Source organism: Mandrillus leucophaeus, unplaced genomic scaffold (assembly GCF_000951045.1).
Source record: "Mandrillus leucophaeus isolate KB7577 unplaced genomic scaffold, Mleu.le_1.0 Scaffold296, whole genome shotgun sequence".
Taxonomy (NCBI): Eukaryota; Metazoa; Chordata; class Mammalia; order Primates; family Cercopithecidae; genus Mandrillus; species Mandrillus leucophaeus.
Genome location: NW_012103098.1, coordinates 59,493 through 81,153, shown reverse-complemented (window position 1 = coordinate 81,153; position 21,661 = coordinate 59,493). Strand labels below are relative to the sequence as shown.

The 21,661-nt window shown below is 38.8% G+C and overlaps 1 protein-coding gene across 1 annotated transcript in view; it reads left to right on the top strand.

Annotated features, from left to right (window-relative positions):
• Window positions 1-21,661, top strand: part of CACNA2D3 (calcium channel, voltage-dependent, alpha 2/delta subunit 3) — an 801,189-nt gene that overhangs the window by 743,412 nt on the left and 36,116 nt on the right. Inside the window, exon 34 of the mRNA XM_011986171.1 lies at window positions 6,677-6,788. Within this exon, the coding sequence (XP_011841561.1) occupies window positions 6,677-6,788 (112 nt within the window). The remainder of the gene's footprint in view (window positions 1-6,676; window positions 6,789-21,661) is intronic.

Genomic DNA, 21,661 nt, shown 5'->3' with positions numbered 1-21,661 from the left:
ACAGAAAGACAATTTATTCTGTTTCTGAAAACCTTTTGGTGAAATTAAGAAATGCTCATGAAATTATAACAAAACAAGACAAAGCCCAAGATACAAAACTGTATATACACAAAAACACATAAAATGGTGGGAGGAAGGAGATAGGGAGCTAATTAGGGTCAGCAGTTGGTATGGGAAATAGGGAGTCAATAAACAAACACCAACGTATGAGTTAGGCGAAGAGGACTGTCTTGTCCCCGAAAGGAAATTTTACCTGTAGTGTCAACTTCCTTTTGTTGAAATTGCACATGATTTGAAAAAAGAAAGAGGAGGAGGGACCTACTAAATGGGCACTTGGCTATCTTTTACCATTTGCTTTTCTTATTTGACTCACTTTTCCACAGTTTTACTAATAGGAGTGAAGAGAGATAAATGATATTTTTTTAAAATAAGAAAATCAATAGAGGCCAAGAAAATGGGTTGCAAGTTGGTTAAATGGCTGCTCTCTCTGTGGCACCAGTGACCTAGAGACAAATCCCCTCTCCCTCTGAATCAAACTGTGAGCTCTCAGAGGCCGTAGCAGCTTTTGAACTTAGTGGTTAGGAACCCTGGGTAGCCTTTCTCTGCTTCTTGCTTGCTGTGAGGTTCTGGGCAAGTCACTTGGTCTCTCTCGACTTTGGTTCCGTTTGTCAGCAGAGGAAACAATAGACATAATGTGGCTGTGAGAAGTGGATTAAGCAATGCATGCCAAGCCCTTGTGCAAGTACGCCATGCATGGTGGGTGGGCGCCCATGCTTTGGGTGGTGGCGGTGGTTTTTTTAACTGAGATGTCTGGTTATTTCTTAGGAGTTTGCACAGGGCTGAGGGCAGCAAGCTTGTTATTTTCAGTGGTTTACTTTTTGGCATTCTTCTTCATACCTAGTGAGGATGTTCCCTTCTCTTCGTGTCTGCGTTCACTCCCACTTCCCTCATCCTCACCTTGACCTGTTTCCCTTTTCCGTGACCTGCCACCACAGACATCTAGCCATACTGTTATTTTGGTCCTATGGATTCTAGAGTTTTTACTGAATGCCGTTCACTATGATCTTTGCCTAGAACAGTGGTTTTCAAATGGGGGCAGTTTTGCCTCCCAGGGGAATGACTGGAGACATGTTTGCTGTCACAGCATGGGAGGGAGGGTTCTTACTAGAATCTGGTAGCTAGAGGCCAGGGATGCAGCTAAATATCCTGCAACACACAAGACAGCCCCCATAACAAAGAAATATCCCACTCAAAATATCAATAGTGCCACTGTTGAGAAACCCTGTCCCCGACTGAGGGGTGCAGCGTAGGGGACAGTGACTGAGGGAGCAGGGTGTGATCTCTGCACCCGCGATGTTGAGAGATACTTGTGAAGGCTCCCATTCTGCAATTTCGCCACCCCCACCCCAGCTGGACCAAAAGTGATCCAGTTTTCAGCTGAAAGGAATAATATGGTGCTTTAGTTCTCTATTTTCTGTCTTAAGGAGCTTTGTAGAAAGGACCCTGAATAGATCGTTTCAGCATGTCCTCTGACTCCACTGCCAGACTGTGAGAGCTCCTTTCCACAGACTACAGAGAGACCTTGTCACCTAATTGCATCGTTGATGCATGGTGTGCTGCTACATAAGTGCTTTGCCATTTCCAGAGAGCTGGCACATAGATTATCTTCAGATCCGTTCAACATACCTGAGAGGTGGGGACTGCTAGAATTTCCTGCCAAGCCTCTCTGAAGCACCTAAGTCAGACAGCTAAGAGGCAGTGGACTCAGACCTAAGCCAAGACCTCCCTCAGCTAATGATGACAGCGAGAGCCACAGCTACTGCACTGGAATTGTCTCATTCCAGCCGACAGCCCTCTGCTGGGCATCATATGACTTTTTCCATTTTATGGATGAAGAAATGAAAAGAAGCAAAGGTGAACTCATTCATCCACAGGATTGCTGTCATTGGGATATCTTATTAAATGTAAATATAAATCCCAGACCCGGCATAAGGAGGGAAATGTTTCAGGCACCATATGCTATTGGCTTGCAAGGTTTCTTCATTCTAAATTTACCATTCCCTCACTAGATAAAGACCCTGAGCTGAGACATACATCTTTGTTTTAGTTAAAAATGGAATCCATAATTACACTGTTTATCTGCTCCATTTCCTTAATGAAGGGGACTGTGGAAGCCCATTTCTGCTTGATTATCACAAAGGTATCATTTTGGTGAAGTTGCACAAAGAGAACAGAGCTTGCTGGCACCCGGTTGTGAACAGGGGTGCATTCACAGAAACAAAAGAAGAGGAAGGCTTTTCAAATGGCAAATCTATTCATTGCCAATTGTCTGCACATAATTACTGTGAACCCAAGTCAGTTATTCTCATCAGGGACATTTGTTGCTAAGGGAAAAGTAAAGAAATTCACTTGTGCGGATGCTCCCTTGGGTGCTTCATTGTGAGTGGGTGATAGGTCATGGTGACATCGGCGTAACTGGGACAGGAGGCACAGCAGTGTGGGCTCCAGGATGTGAGGGCCAGGCTCACATCTGGACCCCATCACTCACTGCAGTGTGACCTTGGGCGAGTGTCTTCATTTCTGAGCTTTAGTTTCTTCATCTGCAAAATGGGACAGTAGCAAGGACTTGCTTATTCTGTGGTGATGAGGATTTTGCCCATGCTAAGGGCCTGGCACAGGGTTTGGCATGTAGTAAGTGCATAGTTAAGATTGATGGTGAAGGTGGTGGTGGTTTGCTGTGTGAGTTAATGATGATTGTGATGAGTCATTCTCTGTGGGACCCACGGCAGGCAGTGTCTGCTTCTGGAACCTCATTTTTCCCTTCTGGAAAAAGAAGGAGTCAGCCAAACTGAGCTCAGTGATCCTTGACTACCTACAGCTTTGTAAGATGTGAGTTCTGAGTGCCTAAGACTTAAAACAGTATCCAATAGGGTTAGGCATAGTGGCTCACACCTGTAATCCCAGCACTTTGGGAGGCCAAGATGGGCGGATCACTGAGGCCAGGAGTTCGAGACCAGCCTGGCCAACATGGTGAAACCCCTGTCTCTACTAAAAATACAAAAAAACTAGCCAAGCATGGTGGTGCATGCCTGTAATCCCAGCTACTTGGGAGGCTAAGGCAGGACAATCATTTGAACCCGGGAGGTGGAGGTTACAGTGAACCGAGAACACACCACTGTACTCCAGACTGGGGGACAGAGTGAGACTCTGTCTCCAACAACAACAACAAAAATAGTATCCAGTAGATTGCAAGCGGCCTCGGTTATTGGTTTGAAACTCCATAGATAAATAATAGTGACTGCACATATATGTGGTGTTTTCCATAGCACTCTAGACAAAGTAAGTTCTAGCCATGTTATTTAAATTAAATGTGACCATGGCTTTATAGGATAATTCACGTTTCCCAAAAGCACATCAAGCAACTTCCAGCCAATAGTCGTGCTGCAAATAGACCCAACGGTTTATCACTATATCAGCATGGAGTGCCCTACGATTGTCAAAGGAAAAAGAATTTCATCCCCAGAAAGGATCAGAGCCAAATGAGTCTCACCATTGAGAGTACTGGACCCATTCCATCGTAACTGGGCCTAGACAATTAGAATTAGAGATGGTGCAATTATCAGGCTTATTCAAATCACGTGTGCTGCCTATCCCAGCCTGACCCAAAGACCTTTCTTATTTTTTTTCATTGGCCGAACTTCACAGAGCAGTTAAACATACACACGCTGGAGCCAGACAGCCCAAGGTCAAATTTTGGTTCTGCCACATACTCAGTGGATGAATTTGGGCAATTTACCCTCGTTCTTTTTCCTCCATTTACCATCTGCAAAACAGATAACAACTGTTCATACCTCATAGTTTATTTTTTAATTTTGTCATATTTTACTATTAAATAAATTAATACATATTAAGCAGGACAGCATCTGGAACGCAGCAATTTCTCCATAAATTTAGCTGTTATGCCATCATTAGGTTTTTATATTCCGTCTGCATGCTTGTGCCGCTTCCACTTATAACCTACGCTATTGTATACTTAAATCTTTATTTCATTTCAAGGGACTCACTTTTTTAAATTCAAATAATTTAACTATGAAAAGAAAGTTTTATAAACTGAAAACCAGAATGATTTGCCACACAGAGAAATCAGTTGTGAAAATAAGAACCATGAAAATAAAAAGTGTTACCAAATTTTAGCCAGATCCTATGAGCTTTGTGTTTGGCCTCTTCAGCTTAAAGGGAGAGGAGAGCAAATGAAAGGAAGGAGTGTAAAAGATAGAAAGGTGGTAGAAACTCCCTACTGTCAAGCAAAGATGTCCTCCTTACAAAACAGAGGCACTGAAAAAGATGTGGGAAGAGACTGATGTTCCCACCACGTGGCTCTTCTGTGCTGTTACTGTTGGGCCTGGAGCACCTAAAATTCACCTTACCCTCCACCTGAAAGGCAAGAAAGAAATGTGTCATAAGGGACAGAGATTCTCACATTTTTTGGTCCATTGTATTCTATTTTATGTTTGAAAACACTATTCAGGAGAGTCATTCTTGTATTCAGCAGGCATTTAATGTTCCGTCCAATGAGCTAGCATCTTGGGGACAAAGGGACAGTGTTTGGAACCTGGCCTTTCTGGAGAATGACTACCAGCACTGTACAATCAGTGGAGTCAGGAGTCAGAGAGGCAGCCATTTGCTTGCCTTTTCTACCAAAAAGTGATGGTTCAAAAAGCCTAACTCCATGAAATAGCACAAGTACAGCATGAGTCACGATGGTGGTAAAAACATACACTTAAGCAGCACTCACAGTGTGACAGCTACTGTCCATGTAATTCATTTGATTCTCAAACAACCACACAAGCTTGGTACTGCTATTCCCGTTTAGCTGATGAGGACACTAAGGTGTAAAACGGTTAAAAGCTCACCTGCTGTCGCACAGCAGTGGCAGGATTCATTGCCTGGAATTGGTGCTTTTAGCTACTACAGAACTAGCCAGCCTCTGGCCTGTGGGTGGTAACACTTGCTAATGAGTAGCATTTCATGAAGGCTGTGTGTATGCATGTAGGTGGGCAAAAGTGCGTGCATGCTTCACTCTGCTAAGAGCTGTACATGCTTTTGTTCATTTATTCCTCAGAACGATCCTGTGAGGTTACTATAGACATTTCCCCTTAATGTCAGCGATCAGTTACTGAAAATTCTATATTCTGAGTGAAAGAGCTGATGAAGAGTCTACTTCCTTTTGTTTTAAATAATAAAGATTAAATGCATTGTGCTCCAACCCCAAACCCTCAACCAATTTCCTCAAAATAGTTAAACCTCAGTGAAAAGCCTACATATAAGAAACCATCATGTTAGGATACTACAAATGCTTAGAATCGCTTCCTGATCACCCCACAAGTGTTTCGTTGTTACCCCACAGTTGTTTTTTGTGCAGTAGCACTGACGGCTCACTTAGTGCCAGCAGCATCCCACAAGGAGAGTGGACAAAACATCTCCCTGTAGTTCTGCCCACCAACCAGTTATATTTGGAATGTAACATGAGACTTTGTTCACACACAGTTTTGTTAAAATCCTATTGAATTTTGGAATTGTAAATGTAAATACAATTTTTTTTTCCTACAAAAACAATAACTGAAGGCTTTGTACAAACTGTGGTATTGGAAATCTATAAGCATTCTCTTGGGGGAAATGCTAACAAGTAGACCTCCTGTGAAGAGTACCTGTACTACTAGCATCCCCATTTTACAGATGAGAACGGTGAGGATTCACTAGAAGTAGCAGAGCGGGGATTCGTACTCCAAACTTCTCTTACTTCAGAGCCTTCACGCTTAACCACTATGCTGTAGTGTCTATCATTATTGTCATCGTTATAATGTCACAATGGCTTCATTAGAATGATACCGTTATCTTTGTTATTGTTGCTATTATTATTATTATCATTATTTGACATTTACTGAACACTCATTATGTTTCAGGTACTGTACTAAGTAGTCAACATACATTGTTTTATTTACTTCTCACATCAACTTCTGATAGAACTTGATTATCCTCAATTTACAAATAAGAAAATTGAGACCTAGTGAGGTTTTGGATCTTGCCCACTGGACAATCAACTGCCAAGCCTCTACTGAGCACCTACTATGTGCTCATCCACGTACCAGGGTTATTTAGTGCTTTAAAATTGACATGGCATATTATTGGACAAAGAGCTTCATAATAGTAGGATTTGGTTCATGGCTGTGCTTCAAAGACATTACGTATTTTACTATTTCATATTTCAATTTTCTTTCTATAATAAAACCATGCAATTGTATCATGACCTTTGTCTCACCCTAAATAATATGGTATAACTTATACATTTATTCAGATATACATATGTGTTGTTGCTAAGTTTGAGTAAGTCTGAGGTCAGAGACCCGATGACTGATGTTGTCCCAGAAATTTGAATTCTTGTGATGCATAAATGATAGCTGATCAAGCCAACACAACTGCTGGAGGAATTATAGCTTACAGAGTTGCTTGGCAGATGAAATCACTTGACTAATTAGAAAATAATGCATTATGCTGTGCTAGAAAAATCACAGAGCAGCAGAAGCGGAACTGTGTTCTGGGTTGCTGTGGGCTGCCAGTCACAATATTGAGCTTGTGCCTTGCATTCTTTACCTTTTTTTTCCCCCTATCCCTACAGCCCAGAAATTGAAACAGACCCTGGAGCCTTGTGATACTGAATATCCGGCATTTGTCTCTGAGCGCACCATCAAGGAGACTACAGGGAATATTGCTTGTGAAGACTGCTCCAAGTAAGCCATTCCCCCACCCTCTAACCCCCTACACCTTTCTGCTCGGCACAGAACTTTCCCAGATAGGTCTGTGTGACTTGCAGGCACAGTTACACCAGTAGAAAACATGGCTGCCCTCTTGTGTAAGGAAGTATTTCTGTCAGCTTAGAAGAAACACCACTTGGCTTTATAAGATATTCTAAACACTGGGAAGCATTCAGAATGCATGAAAATACATCCTGCAGTATAGGAGATGTGTAGGTCAGTTTGTTCATGTTTTGAGAAAGTTCTTATTGGTGCTTTCTCAATTGACAGTTGGCAATTTGAACTGTGTGTTCGAGAATGTCCTTATGTATCTTTACTGAAGGCAGAAGCCTTCAGGATTTACCCAAACCTGATAAATTGGAAATGTTTCTTGGTGATTGAGTATGCATTTCCCTGATTGCTAATGAGACTGAGCCTCTTTTAATGGTTTTATTGGTTATTTGGGGTTTCTGACCTCTTTATTCCAATTGGGCAGTTCCCGAATGGGTGGTTAGATCTATTCTTATTGATTTGGGTGTTCTTTCTCTTTTGGATACTATTTCTTTACAATCGTATGCATTGTATGTGGGTCTTCCTATTCTGTGGTTTGACTCTTTACAGATGCCTTTTTTATTTATTTATTTTTTTAAGAGACAGGGTCTTACTATGTTGCCTGGGCTGGTCTCAAACTCCTGGGCTCAAGAAATCCTCCTGTCTCAGCCTCCCAAGTAGCTGGGACTACAGGCACACAATGCACCGAAATTTTCTTTCTTTCTTTTTTGTTTAAGTAAGTCTAGTCATGGGCTGAGTTCCCACCTATATGCAGATCTGTTTCCAGATCTTATGGTTTGTTAATACCTATATATAATACCATATCTTTAAAATTATTATAGCTTTATAATATGATTTGGTATTTAGGAGAACAAGCTCCTTTCCTTATTCTTCTTGTAAGTTTTCTTAATTATTCTTGGCTCTTTACTCTTGCATACTTATTTTGGAACTAGCTTGTTAATTTCCACGAGTTTTTTTTTTTTTTTTTTGAGACGGAGTCTCGCCCAGTCGCCCAGGCTGGGAGTACAGTGGCGCAATCTCAGCTCACTGCAAGCTTCGCCTCCTGGGTTCTCGCCATTCTCCAGCCTCAGCCTCCTGAGTAGCTGGGATTACAGGCACCCGCCACCACGCCCGGTTAATTTTTTTTGTATTTTTAGTAGAGACGGGGTTTCACCATTTTAGCCAGGATGGTCTCGATCTCCTGACCTCATGATCCACCCGTCTCAGTCTCCCAAAGTCCTGGGATTACAGGCGTGAGGCACCGCGCCTGGCCCATTTCCATGAATTTTGATAGGGTTTTGGTTAAAATTTCTGTAAATGGTAGGTCAATTTAAAGATAATTGCTATTTTTTATAATAATTGGACTTCCCATTAATAAACTAAGTATGTCTCTTTAGTTACATGCCTTTTCTATGCCTTTTAATACAATTTTATAACTTTATATATTTATACCTACATACCCATAGTTTTTCTTCTATCATAAATAGTATATATTTAAAACTACTTTTCTAATTTGTAAGTACTAGTATATGAACGTATCACTGATTTCTGTATATTGAATATTGTATCCAACACGCTGCTAAATGCTCTTTGAGATTGACTTGTTTGTGTATGGATGCTCTTGGACTTTTTGCATAGACCATAATATCATTTGTGAAACGTTTACTTTCTAATCTCCATACTTAATTATTGTTTTCTGTTTTATTGCACTATACTTCTGACACATCGTTAAATAGAAGCAATGAGATTAGGCAACCATGTCTCATTCCTGATTTAAAGGAAGTGCCTCCAATAATTACATGTTAAGTATGTTTGCTAAAGGACTTTTTTATTGTCATAAAATATAAAGAATATAAAATTTACCATTGAACCATTTTAAAGTGTATAATTCAGGAGCGTTAAGTATATTCACAATGTTGTGCAACCATCACTATTAATTATATAATTGCTGTAGATTTTTAGTAGTAACAATTTATGAGGCTAAAGAAAACTTTTGTAAGAGTTTTTGTTGCCATTGTTATTGTTGAAATCTAAATGGATGTTGAATTTCATAAGAAGGTTCTACATCCATTACAAAAAAATTTTCCTTAATTTGTTAACATGTTAAGTTACATTACTATTTTTAAAATTTTAAATCATGAAATATATATATACACATATAAAATACTTCTAAGTTTTCTTGGTTATTCTTGACTCTACTCTTGCATACTAATTTTGGAATTAGCTATTAATTTCTATGAATTCTGACAGAGTTTTGATATGTATAATATATGTATTATATATACATATCATATGTATGTATTGTTTGTATATTTCATGATATCTATAATCATGTATATGTCATGGTTTTATTTTCATGAAATAAATATATAATGCATATGTGTATGTATTATACATAATATATGTAGTATATATTACATATGTATAGTATGTATATATTACATACTTTGTATGTAGTATATATTATTTATTAATAGTATATAGAATGTGTAATGTGAAAATACACTTGCTTTTTCAGGATGGACCTTCGTTGTCATAAACAGGCCAGGCGCGGTGGCTCACGCCTGTAATCTCAGCACTTTGGGAGGCCAAGGCGGGTGTATCACCTGAGGTCGGGAGTTGGAGACCAGCCTGGCCAACATGGTGAAACCCCGCCTCTACTAAAAAATACAAAAATTAGTCAGGCATGGTGGCAGGCACCTGTAATCCTAGCTACTTAGGAGGTTGAGGCAAGAGAATTGCTTGAACTCAGGAGGTGAAGGTTGCAGCAAGCCATTATCTTGGCACTGCACTCCAGCCTGGCAACAGAGCTAGACTCCGTCTCAGGAAAAAAAAAAAAAAGTAATAATATTTTACACATATTGCTGAATTCAATTTACTTACATCGTGAACTTTTTGTTTTTATGCTCAAAAAGGAGAGTGGTAATACTTTTTCTCCTTGCACTGTCATTTGGCTTTCCTATTAAGGTCATTTTATTGCCACAAAATTACTTACAGTTTCTCTCTTTCTGTAATATCCGTAGCATTTTATAAAAGATGGAATCCAGTATCTGTTTCTTGAAGATTTGGTAAAACTTATAAAACTATTAGTGACTGGTGGGATTTGTATATGTGTGTTTTTTCGTGTGTGTATAAATTTACAACTATGAAATTAGTTTCTTTTGTGGTTAGAGATTTCTGGATTTTCTTTTTCCTTTTGAAATGGTTTTGGTGATTATATTTCTTAGAAAACTGCCTATTTCACCTCATTTTTCAAAGTTATTGCAGGCATTGTTGATAGTGTTTTCTTTTGATTAAAAATGTTACTATATTTGTGATTTTGCCCCCTTTTAAAGCTTGTAATTGATCCTCCCTCTTGCTCCCTTTCCTCTTGCCTCCTTCCCTCTCTCTCTCCCTTTTCATACTGCCAGAGATATGTTTGTTTTATCTTTCTTCTATGAATCTTGAGTTTACATTGTTTTTTATTTTCTAATATTTTGTATTTGATGCTTAGGTTTTCAGGTTCATTTTATATGTATATAGATATACCTATAAGCATATATATGTCTAGGTATACATTTCTCTCTGCATTCCAGTGCATCTCTAAATTTAATATATATATAAGGCCTTCATTCTTATTCATCTCTAACGAGTTTCTAGTTTTTACCATTTTTTGATCTGTCAATGCTTAAATCATGTTTTAAAATGTCCAAATATATGGGATTTGAGGCCATCCTTTTTATTATTGAAGTCTAATTAAATGGCCTTGTGGTCTGTATAACACATCTATTTTAGTGTTTGTGGAAACTTGCTTTGTATTTCCAGTCCTTGTCCACATGTTTTTGAAAGCAAGTTATATTATCTAATAGCTGGGCACAGGGATCAATGTGTGTCCTTTGGACAAAGTATACAAATTGTGTTTCAAACCTACCTTTATTTTCAGTCTATTTTAGATGTCATTTAATCTCTCACCAGGCTTATGGATGTTTTTGTGCCATTCAATTCATTTTGCTTTCTATATTTTGAAGTTATGTTACCATGGACATCCCTGTTCATGATTATCATAGCTGCCTAAGAAATCATTCCTGTTGTCACTATGTAATAACCCTCTTTATACATGAAAGTGCTTTATGTCTTAATGTCTATTTGTTTTGTTAATAACAGAGGTACATTAGCTCTATTTTGGTAATATTTGCTGGCCATATTTTCCCCTTTCCCTCCATTTTCAACCCTTTTTCGTTATTTTGCACTAGGATTTTGTTTTATAAACAGAATGTAGCTGGATTCGAAGTTTTTATTATTTCTGTTATCTGATAGTTTAATCTTTAAAAATTTATGGTGCTTACCAATAAGTTTGGAATATTTCTACCATCATTTTATATGCTCTGTATTCCTCATGTTTTTTCTTTGTTCCTTTCTTCTTTCTTTCCTTCCTTCCTTCTTTTCCTTCTTTCCTTCCCTCCCTCCCTCCCTCCCTCCCTTCCTCCTTCCTTCCTCTCTCTCTTTCTCTCTCTCTCTTTTCTTCCTTTCTTTCCCTTCAGTTGGATTGATTGGGTTTTCTCCTTTTTTTTTGGTATTCTATGTAAAGTACACACTATTCCTTTAGTAGTTACTCTTTGCCTTTTTAATATGTTTCAATTGGTGAGGCTCTCCTCCCTCCTCCAGAGCAAACAAAAGCTTAGATTTTGTTAAGTTGAATTACCTCCCATCTCTTTCATATAATATTTTCTAACCTTCTAGTTCTACTGTTTTTAATCCATGAAATAATTATTACTGTTGTTGCTGCCTATAGTAAATAACATGTTTACCTGCATTTTTATATGTTTATAGTCACTTTGATTTAAAAAAAAAATTGCTTTTTGTTTTACAGTGCTTTAGAAGTTTTTCCAAGAATGATCTGAGAGTGATAAATTATCTCATTCTTTGTCTAAAATCCCTAATTTAGTATGTACTCAACAGTGATGATTTATCTCCATAGCATCAAAATTAAAATATTTTGAAGATATTCCATTGTCTTCTCACTTTTATCCTTGTACCTTTGTAGGTAGTCTGAACTCTCCCCCTTCTCTAATGGCTTTTACAGTGTTCAGTCTCTCTCGAATGTTCTGAGGTTTCACTGATATGATTCCAGATATAAATTCATTTGTATTTTTTATGTGCTTTATTCTGGATAATTTCTTTAAACTTATATTCCAGTTCACTAATTTCCTTTTGATCCTGTCTGGTCTGCTGCTGAAACAATCTATTGAGCTTTTTATTTCTAGATGTTTCGTTTGCTTCTCTTAAAACTATATGTTTCTTTTATACAGTCTTCGTCTTAGGTTCTCTGTACCAAATTATAAAAAACCTTTTAAGATTGTTCTAATAGTTTAAATTTTAGGAGTATCAATCCTCATTTTTCTTCTTTCTGTGTTTTTCCATGTTAGATTATTGGCTCATGTATTTGCCATTTTTAACTGTGAATTGATTTTTACTATTAAATATAATTTATCTGGGAACAGAATAGAATTTGAGTTTTTCTTCACTATATATTTGCATTTTGGCTTCTATCATGTATCCTATTAGTAACGACGGCCTGGGAATAATTGTTATGTAAGTTTTTTGTATTTAGGAATTTGTGTACCATATAATTAGAGTACATATTTTTCATAAGCAGCATGTAGTTTAGACTTGAAGTTTGATTTCTCATGGGCAATATTGGTTTTCCTATTCAGAGCCTCAGAGAGTGCCAGATTATCCATTTTTTTCACTTAGCAGTAAATTTACAAGTTAGCTTTTAGTGTCTTCTCTCGTAAGATCTTTTGTGTTTAAACACGTTTGTTTTGTTGTACTATTTCATCTAGTGTGCCTGAGTGTTTAGAGCAAGATGGCTTCCACATTTGCCCAGTCTACCATGTTATAGTTTATTCTTCTGACTGGGGACATTCTAGATCCACCACAAGAAAGTACTGAAGTGTATGGTTCGGTGCAGGAGCCTTGGAAGCAATGGGTTCAGAATGTGAGTTTTGACTTCACTGATGATTAACTCTGTGACCTTGGACGAAAACCTTAACTCCTTGAAGTTCTGCTTATTCCTGGGTGATTTGGGGGGATTAGAATAGTAAGCATATCATGGCTTGTTATAGGAGTGAAAGTGAGAAAATGTATGTTGTGAATTTAGCATAATGCCTGAATCAGATTAAGTACTCAGTAAACAGTCACATGTAACATGTGTGTAAGGCTATGGTCTGAATGTTGGTGACCCCCAAAATCTACATGTTGGAACCTAATCCCCAATGTGATAGTATTAAGAAGTGAGGCCTTTAGGAGATGATTAGATCATGAGGTCTCTGCCCTTATGAATGGTATTAGTGCCCTTATAAAATAAGTTTGAGGGGGTCTGTTTGACCTTTCATCATGTAAAGACACAGCTAAAAAGGTGTTATCATTGAGTCAGAAAACAAGGCCTCACTAAACACTAAGTCTGCTGGTGTCTTGATCTTGGGATTCCCAGCCTCCAAAACCATGAGCAATAAATTTCTGTTGTTTATAAATTACCTACTCTGAGGTATTTTGTTATAGCAGCCTGAATAGGTGGAAACACATAACACCAAATATATAAAAAAGTTTTTAACACCTGTAAACCATTCTGTTAAAATGTGAATATTTCTTTCCACTGTCTAATGTTATTTCAGTACCATAGAATTCTCTGTATAAAAAGGTATAACATATATGTCTCAGATATGATCACAGGCCATGTGTGATGGAAGGGTTGTTGACAATTCATGACTGTATGGTTTTGTGAGATAGACGCCGCTGGTTTTATAATGATTGAGAACCTTTTTGACCAAATGGATACTATACCCTCAGTCATCATAACTACAAACTCTGTGAGGTGGCCAGTATCCCTTAGTGAATCATGAGCACAATCATATTTAGTAGAGCAAGTTAGGGTTCTTATTTCTATTCTAAGTGAGAAAACCAATAGAACTAAGATAGGACATTGCTAGAGCCAGCAGTATTTTTCCTTATTAGAAATCATAATTAGAAAATAAAGAAATAAATGCAGCTGGATTAAAGAAAGTGACCAAAGATTTCAAACTAAAGAAATGACTACCTTTCATTCAGTAGGAATAGGAGGTCATTGCATTCCTGCTGTGATCTAGAAACTGTGCTGGTGCTTTGGGGAATGCCAAGATGGATAAGATACAAAAGTGAAGGCTGGGTGCAGTGGCTCACGTCTGCAATCTCATCACTGTGTGAGGCTGAGGCGAGCATATCACTTGAGGTCAGGAGTTCGAGACCAGCCTGGCCAATATGGTGAAACTCTGTCTCTACTAACAGTACAAAAATTAGCCAGGCAGAGTGGTGCACGCCTGTAATCCCGACTACTCGGGAGCTGAGGCACAAGAATTGCTTGAACACAGGAGGCGGAGGTTGCAGTGAGCTCAGATTGCACCATTGCACTCCAGTCTGGGTGACAGAATGAGACTCTATCTCAAAAAAAAAAAGAAAAAAGAAAAAAAAAACAAAGTTGAAGTTGAAGAGATTTATATCAGTCATGGCTAGTTTGTTTCAACTCTCTAATAACACGCTGAGTTGAAGACTCACAGGAGATTGGGTAGTAAATGGAGTAAGGCCTTACACAGTGTGCTAGCAGCAGTGAAAAAACACTGTAGGCATTGGAGGATTTTCCTTTCCAAGCTTTATTTCAAGACCACCACCTGGCAGCTCAGTCACATACTGCAGAAGCATAACAATAAAGCCCCAGGAGTCTGGGTGGGGAGAGAAATGAGGACTTGGGCTTTTTCTTTTTTTCCTTTTTTTTTTAGTAAACATTTGATTGAAGCATAACACCTACAGAAAAGTGTCCGAACTGTAAGTTTGCAGCTTGATTAATTTGCATAAAGTGAGTATTCCTGTATAACCAGCACCCTGGTTAGGAAGTGAAATAACATTACAAGCTCCTCAGAAGCACCGACCCCCACACCTGCCCTCCTGTAAGGGTAACCTCACTGACCACAGGATAACCACTCTCTTGATTTCTAACATCATGGATTGGTTTTGCCTGTTTCTTATATTGCTAACTTGTGAGATGGCAATTTGGTAGATAAGATATGAGGGCTGATTTATTAATGATCTTGAAGGAGGTCTCTAAGGAATTCACTCAGAAAACAAAATAGGGTCATAGGAAGAAAATGTAAAGATAGCTCAGGACTTCAGTAAACATTTCTTGATCATCTGGTTGCATCCCAGACACTGGGCTGCACTTTAAGGAGGCAGTGGTGAATGAGACACACAAAATTCTTGCCCTCACGGAGGTTGCAGATGAGTAACCAGGCAATGCCAATACTCCATGGTTAGTGCCATGATTAGAGAGTAAATATTACATGGGGTCACAGAAGGAAGGCTTAGGTGGTCAAGAAAAGCTCCCTGGAAGAAATAGCACCTAATACAATGCCACCAGGGTGAGGAGGAGTTGAGTACGCACACCCAGGCAGAGAGGGGAGCATTATGGAGATAAGAGAACTTGTGGTTTGGTCAACACATTGTTAGACGTTCCAGGAAACTGAATAGAGAATTGTGGGTGAGGACAGATGACAGAGGGGACAAGGGCTGATCAAGGCCTAAGACTTGTTGCCCTTTTGATCCTGTCGAAGAGAACTAGCCCTTTGAAGAACTTCAAATGCTAACTACCCTGACACCAGTATGGAACCACCGAAAGGTTTCAAGGAAAAGAGTAAAAATGATCAGATTCCAGATGATGGGGAAAATGACATGGTGGCCTCTTGAAACAGAAACTCCTCATTCAGACAGCCATTTGCTACCCCTTTGTCCCTTCCCTCTCACCGCTAAGCACGCACACGCGCACACACACACGCACAGACAGGTCCTAACAAAGCAAACAACTCACTTGTTTCTCTTCCTCCTCCTCTTCTTTTTAGAGATTAGAAATTGACAGATCACTGGGGTAGCTAGTTGAATGAGAAATCAATTCAAGACTACTTTTTTTCCTAATCCAAAAATCTTTGTGAAGCTTTATTATAAAATTATGATTTAATGTTTATACAATATAAAAAAGGAGCCATAACCAGTTTTGTTGAGTGCTTTTGAAAAGTGGAACCTTTTATTCTTGTCTTTTGCATATTCTTTTCTCTTTATCCCTCCTTGCTCCATTTTATGAAATACAGTTTATTAGAAGATATAGTTGAGTATTTATCAAAGTATTTAGGAAGCTGTTGTTTGGCATTTTCTTTGAGCTTCGTATTCTCAGAATGCAGTCTATTAAGGAGGAAAATAATGTTATTTGATTTTTGTTGTCTTCCTCTTCTTGATGACCCATAGATGTACAATAGCCAGCATGATTGATGGTATCCAGAAGGCTGAATCTGTACCTCTGCTTTATATCTAATTTACAAAGAAATTTATCAACCTTTCCCTGGAAGGAATGAAATTTTTCAGGTCTAGTTCTCTAAGACAATTACTAATTTTTGACCAACTTTGTAGGTAACTTCAGGTCAGGGGCAATGACATTCAAAAATAACACGATTCTGTAGCGTTTGGCCAGGAGTGCGCTGGAAATTGAGTTTGGTGAAAATTATAGTATTTCAGAAATTACGCAGTAAGATCTTTTTCATAGGAAAACATCTCGCCTTCCGCAATGGAACATACAGAACCGTGTCCATTACAAACTAGTCTCAAGGCAGCGATTACTTTCCTCCACAAGCAATGGCAAACCATAGAGCAACAATCCCAAAGAACTGAGCACTTCCCACGGGAACAGGCCTCAGCTGCAGTTTGCTTTTGGACTGTCATTAACAATCTGCCCATCTCTTAGAAGAGATCCACTGATCCTGGTATCTAAACATTGTGCTAGAACTAAGTAAATCACGTCAGGTGGTTCTACCCATATAGCAGAAGTCTTTTCGGTCTTCAGAAATCTTTGAAGAGCAAAGTTGAGCTGCGTCCTACTCCATTTCTGTGTCCTGTTTCCAGAATCATTAGATGGTTTCGTATGGAAAATACATCAAGAGGTGACTCAGTTGCTCTAAATAGAAACCTTCAAATTGGCAACTCCACAAGTGGACATTTATGTGTCTATAGCATAGACAGATCTATTATAACATAGAGGGACAGTATGTAGTGTTTTTAAAGGGATTTTCAAAAATATAGGGTTTATTAAGAATGCAGGAGCCTAAAAGAAAATAAGAATTTACATAAGAATGTCATTAGGGTTGGTGGTTTGGCCGCTCTAACCAATAATTTTTGTCATCCAATACCCCACTGATTATTAAATTAATCTGTTATTCAAACAGCAATCGAAAACAACTCAGCCCATATTTTCTGGGCATTTGTGACTGTCAACAAGTTGGACAAAATTGGAATCTAGAAAGGATGTAATGTTTTACTATTTTCCAGTATGTTTCTTTCCTTCTTGATTACCCAGCCCCCTTTGCCAAGAAAGAGATTCACAGAGATTTGCTTAGAATCAATTGCAAAATAAATAGTTAGAACCGGTTAAGAAAAATAATTAACCAAAAAGAAAACTTTACACACATGTAACATTTTCATTTCAACATTTCAATGTTGGCAAAATATTAATTTCTAAGGTAAATTAGATTTTTGTTTTTGTTTTTTAGTGTGTGCTTTTTTTGTTAGTATCACTCATCACTTCTCATAAAAATTATATTGCCATCGGTTTTGCTTTGAGATCTGTACACAAGCTTTGCTCATCTTCCTGGAAACCCCAAAAGCTGTGGCTACAGTTTTCTTCTCTCATCGCTTCTCCCCACGCACCTTTCATTTATCCGCTAAGCTGAAAGAAAGTAATTGGTCTCGAAGCTGTGTTGACATGTTTCGTGGGCTACAGTTCAGAAAACCATAGTTCAGGGATTCCATTTTCCAACGAATGACTCCAATTTCCTGTTGAGGTCTCAAGCTGGGTGGGCGATTTATCACAAGTCTTTAGACTGTTCTCAGTGAGTGCCCTGCAGGTGTTTCTACCAAGTGAGGCTTCTGGAAATGACCTGTATAATGGATCCATTGCACAATAGGGACACAGCGTTTTCCTTGAGTAAAGGCTAAGAAGGTGGCCTCTGGGACTGAACTATGGTCTGGGCTACCACACTTACTAGTGCAAAGATCTTAACACATTATTTAAATGCCCTGACCCTCAGTTTGCTCATCTCCAAGAGGGGTATAAGCATAGTCCATGCCTCTTAGGATCTATGTGTGGGTTTAAAAGAAGTTGTGTTACTTTCATACTTAGCACAGTCCACAAACCCATCTGTGTTGATAGGGATGCAGGAAAACCACAGGACTCCTTACTCGAGATTTCTCAGCCTTGAAGGTAAAACTAATAGTTTCAGTCAGGAAAAGTAGATGGTGAGGTTTTTTTGCTCTGATGAGACTGTCCTAGATAAAACAGCTCTTGGATTTTTGCCACTTCCTGGGTCTACTTGAGCTCTTGGTTGACAAGAAATTTGGAATTCTGGATCTGGGAATACACATACTCAACAGTGACCAGATCCTTCATTACACAAATTAGATACAGACTTTGCCAGTGGGAGTACATTAGTGTCATGAATAATATAATTTGTAGGCGTTAAAATGGAAGTATTTTAAGCACTTAACTTGCAAGCATATGCTAATTTGTTGAAATATTTTTGTATCTCCTGCTCTATAGATTCTTGCCAAACTACCATACTCCCATCTTGTTTAAAACATGTGAATCAATATGATTCATTTTCCCATGAAAACTTTCCACTCTACAGTGAGAGTAGCGTCAATGGTCATATTCTTCCCTTTGGAGGTTGAGGGCTCTGCATCTTATTTTTCCCAAGTTTCCCTTGTGTCTTTACTTCTTTATATCTTGCCACGTTGGGTGGTAATGCACAAAACTGTGAATTACCCAAGTCAGAATAGTTCCTATGTCAATTCTACACAGTCACGCCCAAGCAGCAGTAGAGGAAAACCAGCCGCATCCTCCCTGTATTTTCTTGCCTCCTTTTCTGCATCTCAGAAACATGGTAGAAGTAACTTCTGCATCCTAAAAACAATTTCTTTCCAGCATTAAAAATGTAAAACATGACTATCACATTCAAAAGTTTTTCAATGATTTGTCATATAATGTTGAGGCTGTGCTAATCACTCTTTAATACAAGTCTGCCTTCTTTTTATATTATGGGTATGGGGCCAGGTTTGAATAATTCAATGCTAGCTCTTACCATGAATATCCCAATGAGTGCTATATGTTTATGGTTGCTAAAATCATCTTGGCTTTAAATTTTAAAAAGGGGAGGAAGAGGTAAATGCTTATCCTGGGCACTTTATTTTGAATTGTTGAAATAGTGCCATAAGATGAAAGTGGGGTCCAAAGGTACTATAATAATTGGGATTAAAACCTCTGGTCAGTTTTTCTAGCTATCCTTCCAAATCTCAGTTCAATGAAGCATTTTACTGGGGACAGGGTTTCCCTGATTTTTTTCCTCAGATGCTCAGAGGAAAACGTGCCCTATTTCCAGACTCAAGAATGATTACAACTTTGAGGATCCAGATAGAATGGATGTTGTTGTGTAGGTGTTGCTATCTTTACTTGCTCTTTGATAAGCAGTGTTTGGAGGGTTTTAGTACAGGAAATGTTATAAATTACTGTTTTCCGTCCTGAGTCCATGATATAAAATGAGAGGGGCGCATGTCTATAATGACTAGGCAGGTTTCTACCTGACATGAATTAGTCTCACAAACAATTTCTCATTTGTACATTTCTTAATGTGTGGGGAAGAGGGGTGGGAGCACATGGAAGTTTGACTGGGCTCACAACACAGTGAGGCTTTCCTCTTCCATGCCGGAGGGTAGGAGACCAGCAGAGCCAAGGAATATTTTTAGAATGTTTATTTGCATGGGTAATAGAGGCATGCAGAGCTGTATCCACACTATTGACGTTTGCAAGTTGCATTTCTGCGGTGCATTGTCTCCATCCTGGTGGTTGTTTGTGCTGTGACTCCCTCCATCCCTACCTCAAAGAGCAGTCTGTGTTCCCCCCTTGCTCTGCCCAGTACTGCACCTGAAGTGGCTTAGCAAGTTGCCAAAACCCTATAGATGTGTGTTTATTAACTCTCCAGCTTGCCCTCCATTTGTTTAGCTTGGAAAGAGTTTATATATTCCTATGGGTATTAAAAACCCATCTGATGTATTAAAGGAGCTCAAAGGATCAAAGCAGAAATGCTGTCTGAAATGCAGCATGTTGAATATAGATACGAAGTTTCTAGACACAAACCACTTTTTCAAGGGACATCCTGTATACTCAAAAAGAAAATTCATTTTTTAATGATCAACTCTTCTTTAGGACTTGAATTTTTTCTTTCTCTTTAGTGACCGCCCACCTTTTGGAGCATCTCTCATGATTTTGACAAGAAGGCCACTTGGCACCCCAGGGTGGAGACAGTCATTAATTTCAGTATGTTGTTCATGCCTTGGAAGATGTAGCCCAGGAAGCTTAACTGGCTAGTGATGAAGCTTCTTAGTGCATCTGAAAGAAAATGGGTGGAGAGGGTACAAGATGAGGATCAGAATCACCTATGATCCAGAATAATTAGAGGTGTAGATGATCAAAGTCAGTAGGATGTGGGAGAAATTATCAGGATAAAATCATTATATCAGATGCATCTGAAAACATTGCTGTACTGACTTTTAGAAAACAAATTATATATTTCATGGGTGATTCCATTTCTATTGAAGTAGGTTGCCCCTGCAATCTTGGATTATTTCAGTAGATCTAAGCCTATATGAGAATTCATGTGTGATTACTGTTTATCGAATGCCTACTTTTCACAAAGAGTTTTGTGTTCATTTCCACATTTATTGTTTTTTCCATTTTTTCCACTTCATCTGCCTTTCACCAAGGAGGAACTTGAGGCTCAGAGGAGTAAACTCTCCTGACCAGTATAACAGAGCCAATACATGCTGGAGTTGAATTAAGTCTGGGTCTGCCTGACTGAAAGCTGACAGAGAATTCCTGTTGGCATCCACATGAATGCCCCTCTGTCGTGATACTAGTCATCTGTGTAGCCATATCTCAGATTGAGTTCATCTCAAAATCAGGGTTTGCTTTGGAAACTGAAAATTCTCTGATCCACTTGATCTAAGGGAAGTAATCTACAAGCATCCAGTTTGACAGGAGCCACACACTTCTCAATGCCAGTTTCATGCAAATCTCCATTAGGTGTACCCAGGGTTCTCTCACAACACTTTCCACATTACTATTTAATCATCTCTTTCTTAGTCTTCCTCCCCCATCAAACCAAATGAGGTACGTTGAAATACTAGCAAAAAATACTGGCTTTGGCATCATGAAGACCTGGGTTTCAGATCTCAGTGCCATCAGTTCCTAATTGGGCAACCTTTGTCAGCAAATCATTTCCCCTGTTAGTTGCCATCTGTGCCTCTGTAAAATGAAGATGTTAATAGCACCTACAGGGGATTGGCTTGATGTAAATATTACAAGGTATTATAGAAAAACCGGTGCCTGGCATTTAGTTGGTGCTCAATAGCTGGGAGGTCTTATATTTAATTCATTGTAGACAGGAACATGTCATGTTAATTCTTGTATTCCTAGCACTTAACATAGGACCTTGTGTATAAAGTAGTGCTCGGAAAGCTGTTGATTGAGACGAGGTTTCCCAAGAGAATAACCTTGTAAAGTGTGATGAGGGGGGCGGTAAGCGGGGGAGGTAGGGCAGGGGTTGTGTGTAATTCTAGTAGCTGAGACACCTGTTATTTTGTGTGATATTTAAAAACAAGTATCTGTTTTGAAAACAACTAGAAGCTCAGATTCCCAAGAGCTGAAAGGCAACTTTGTG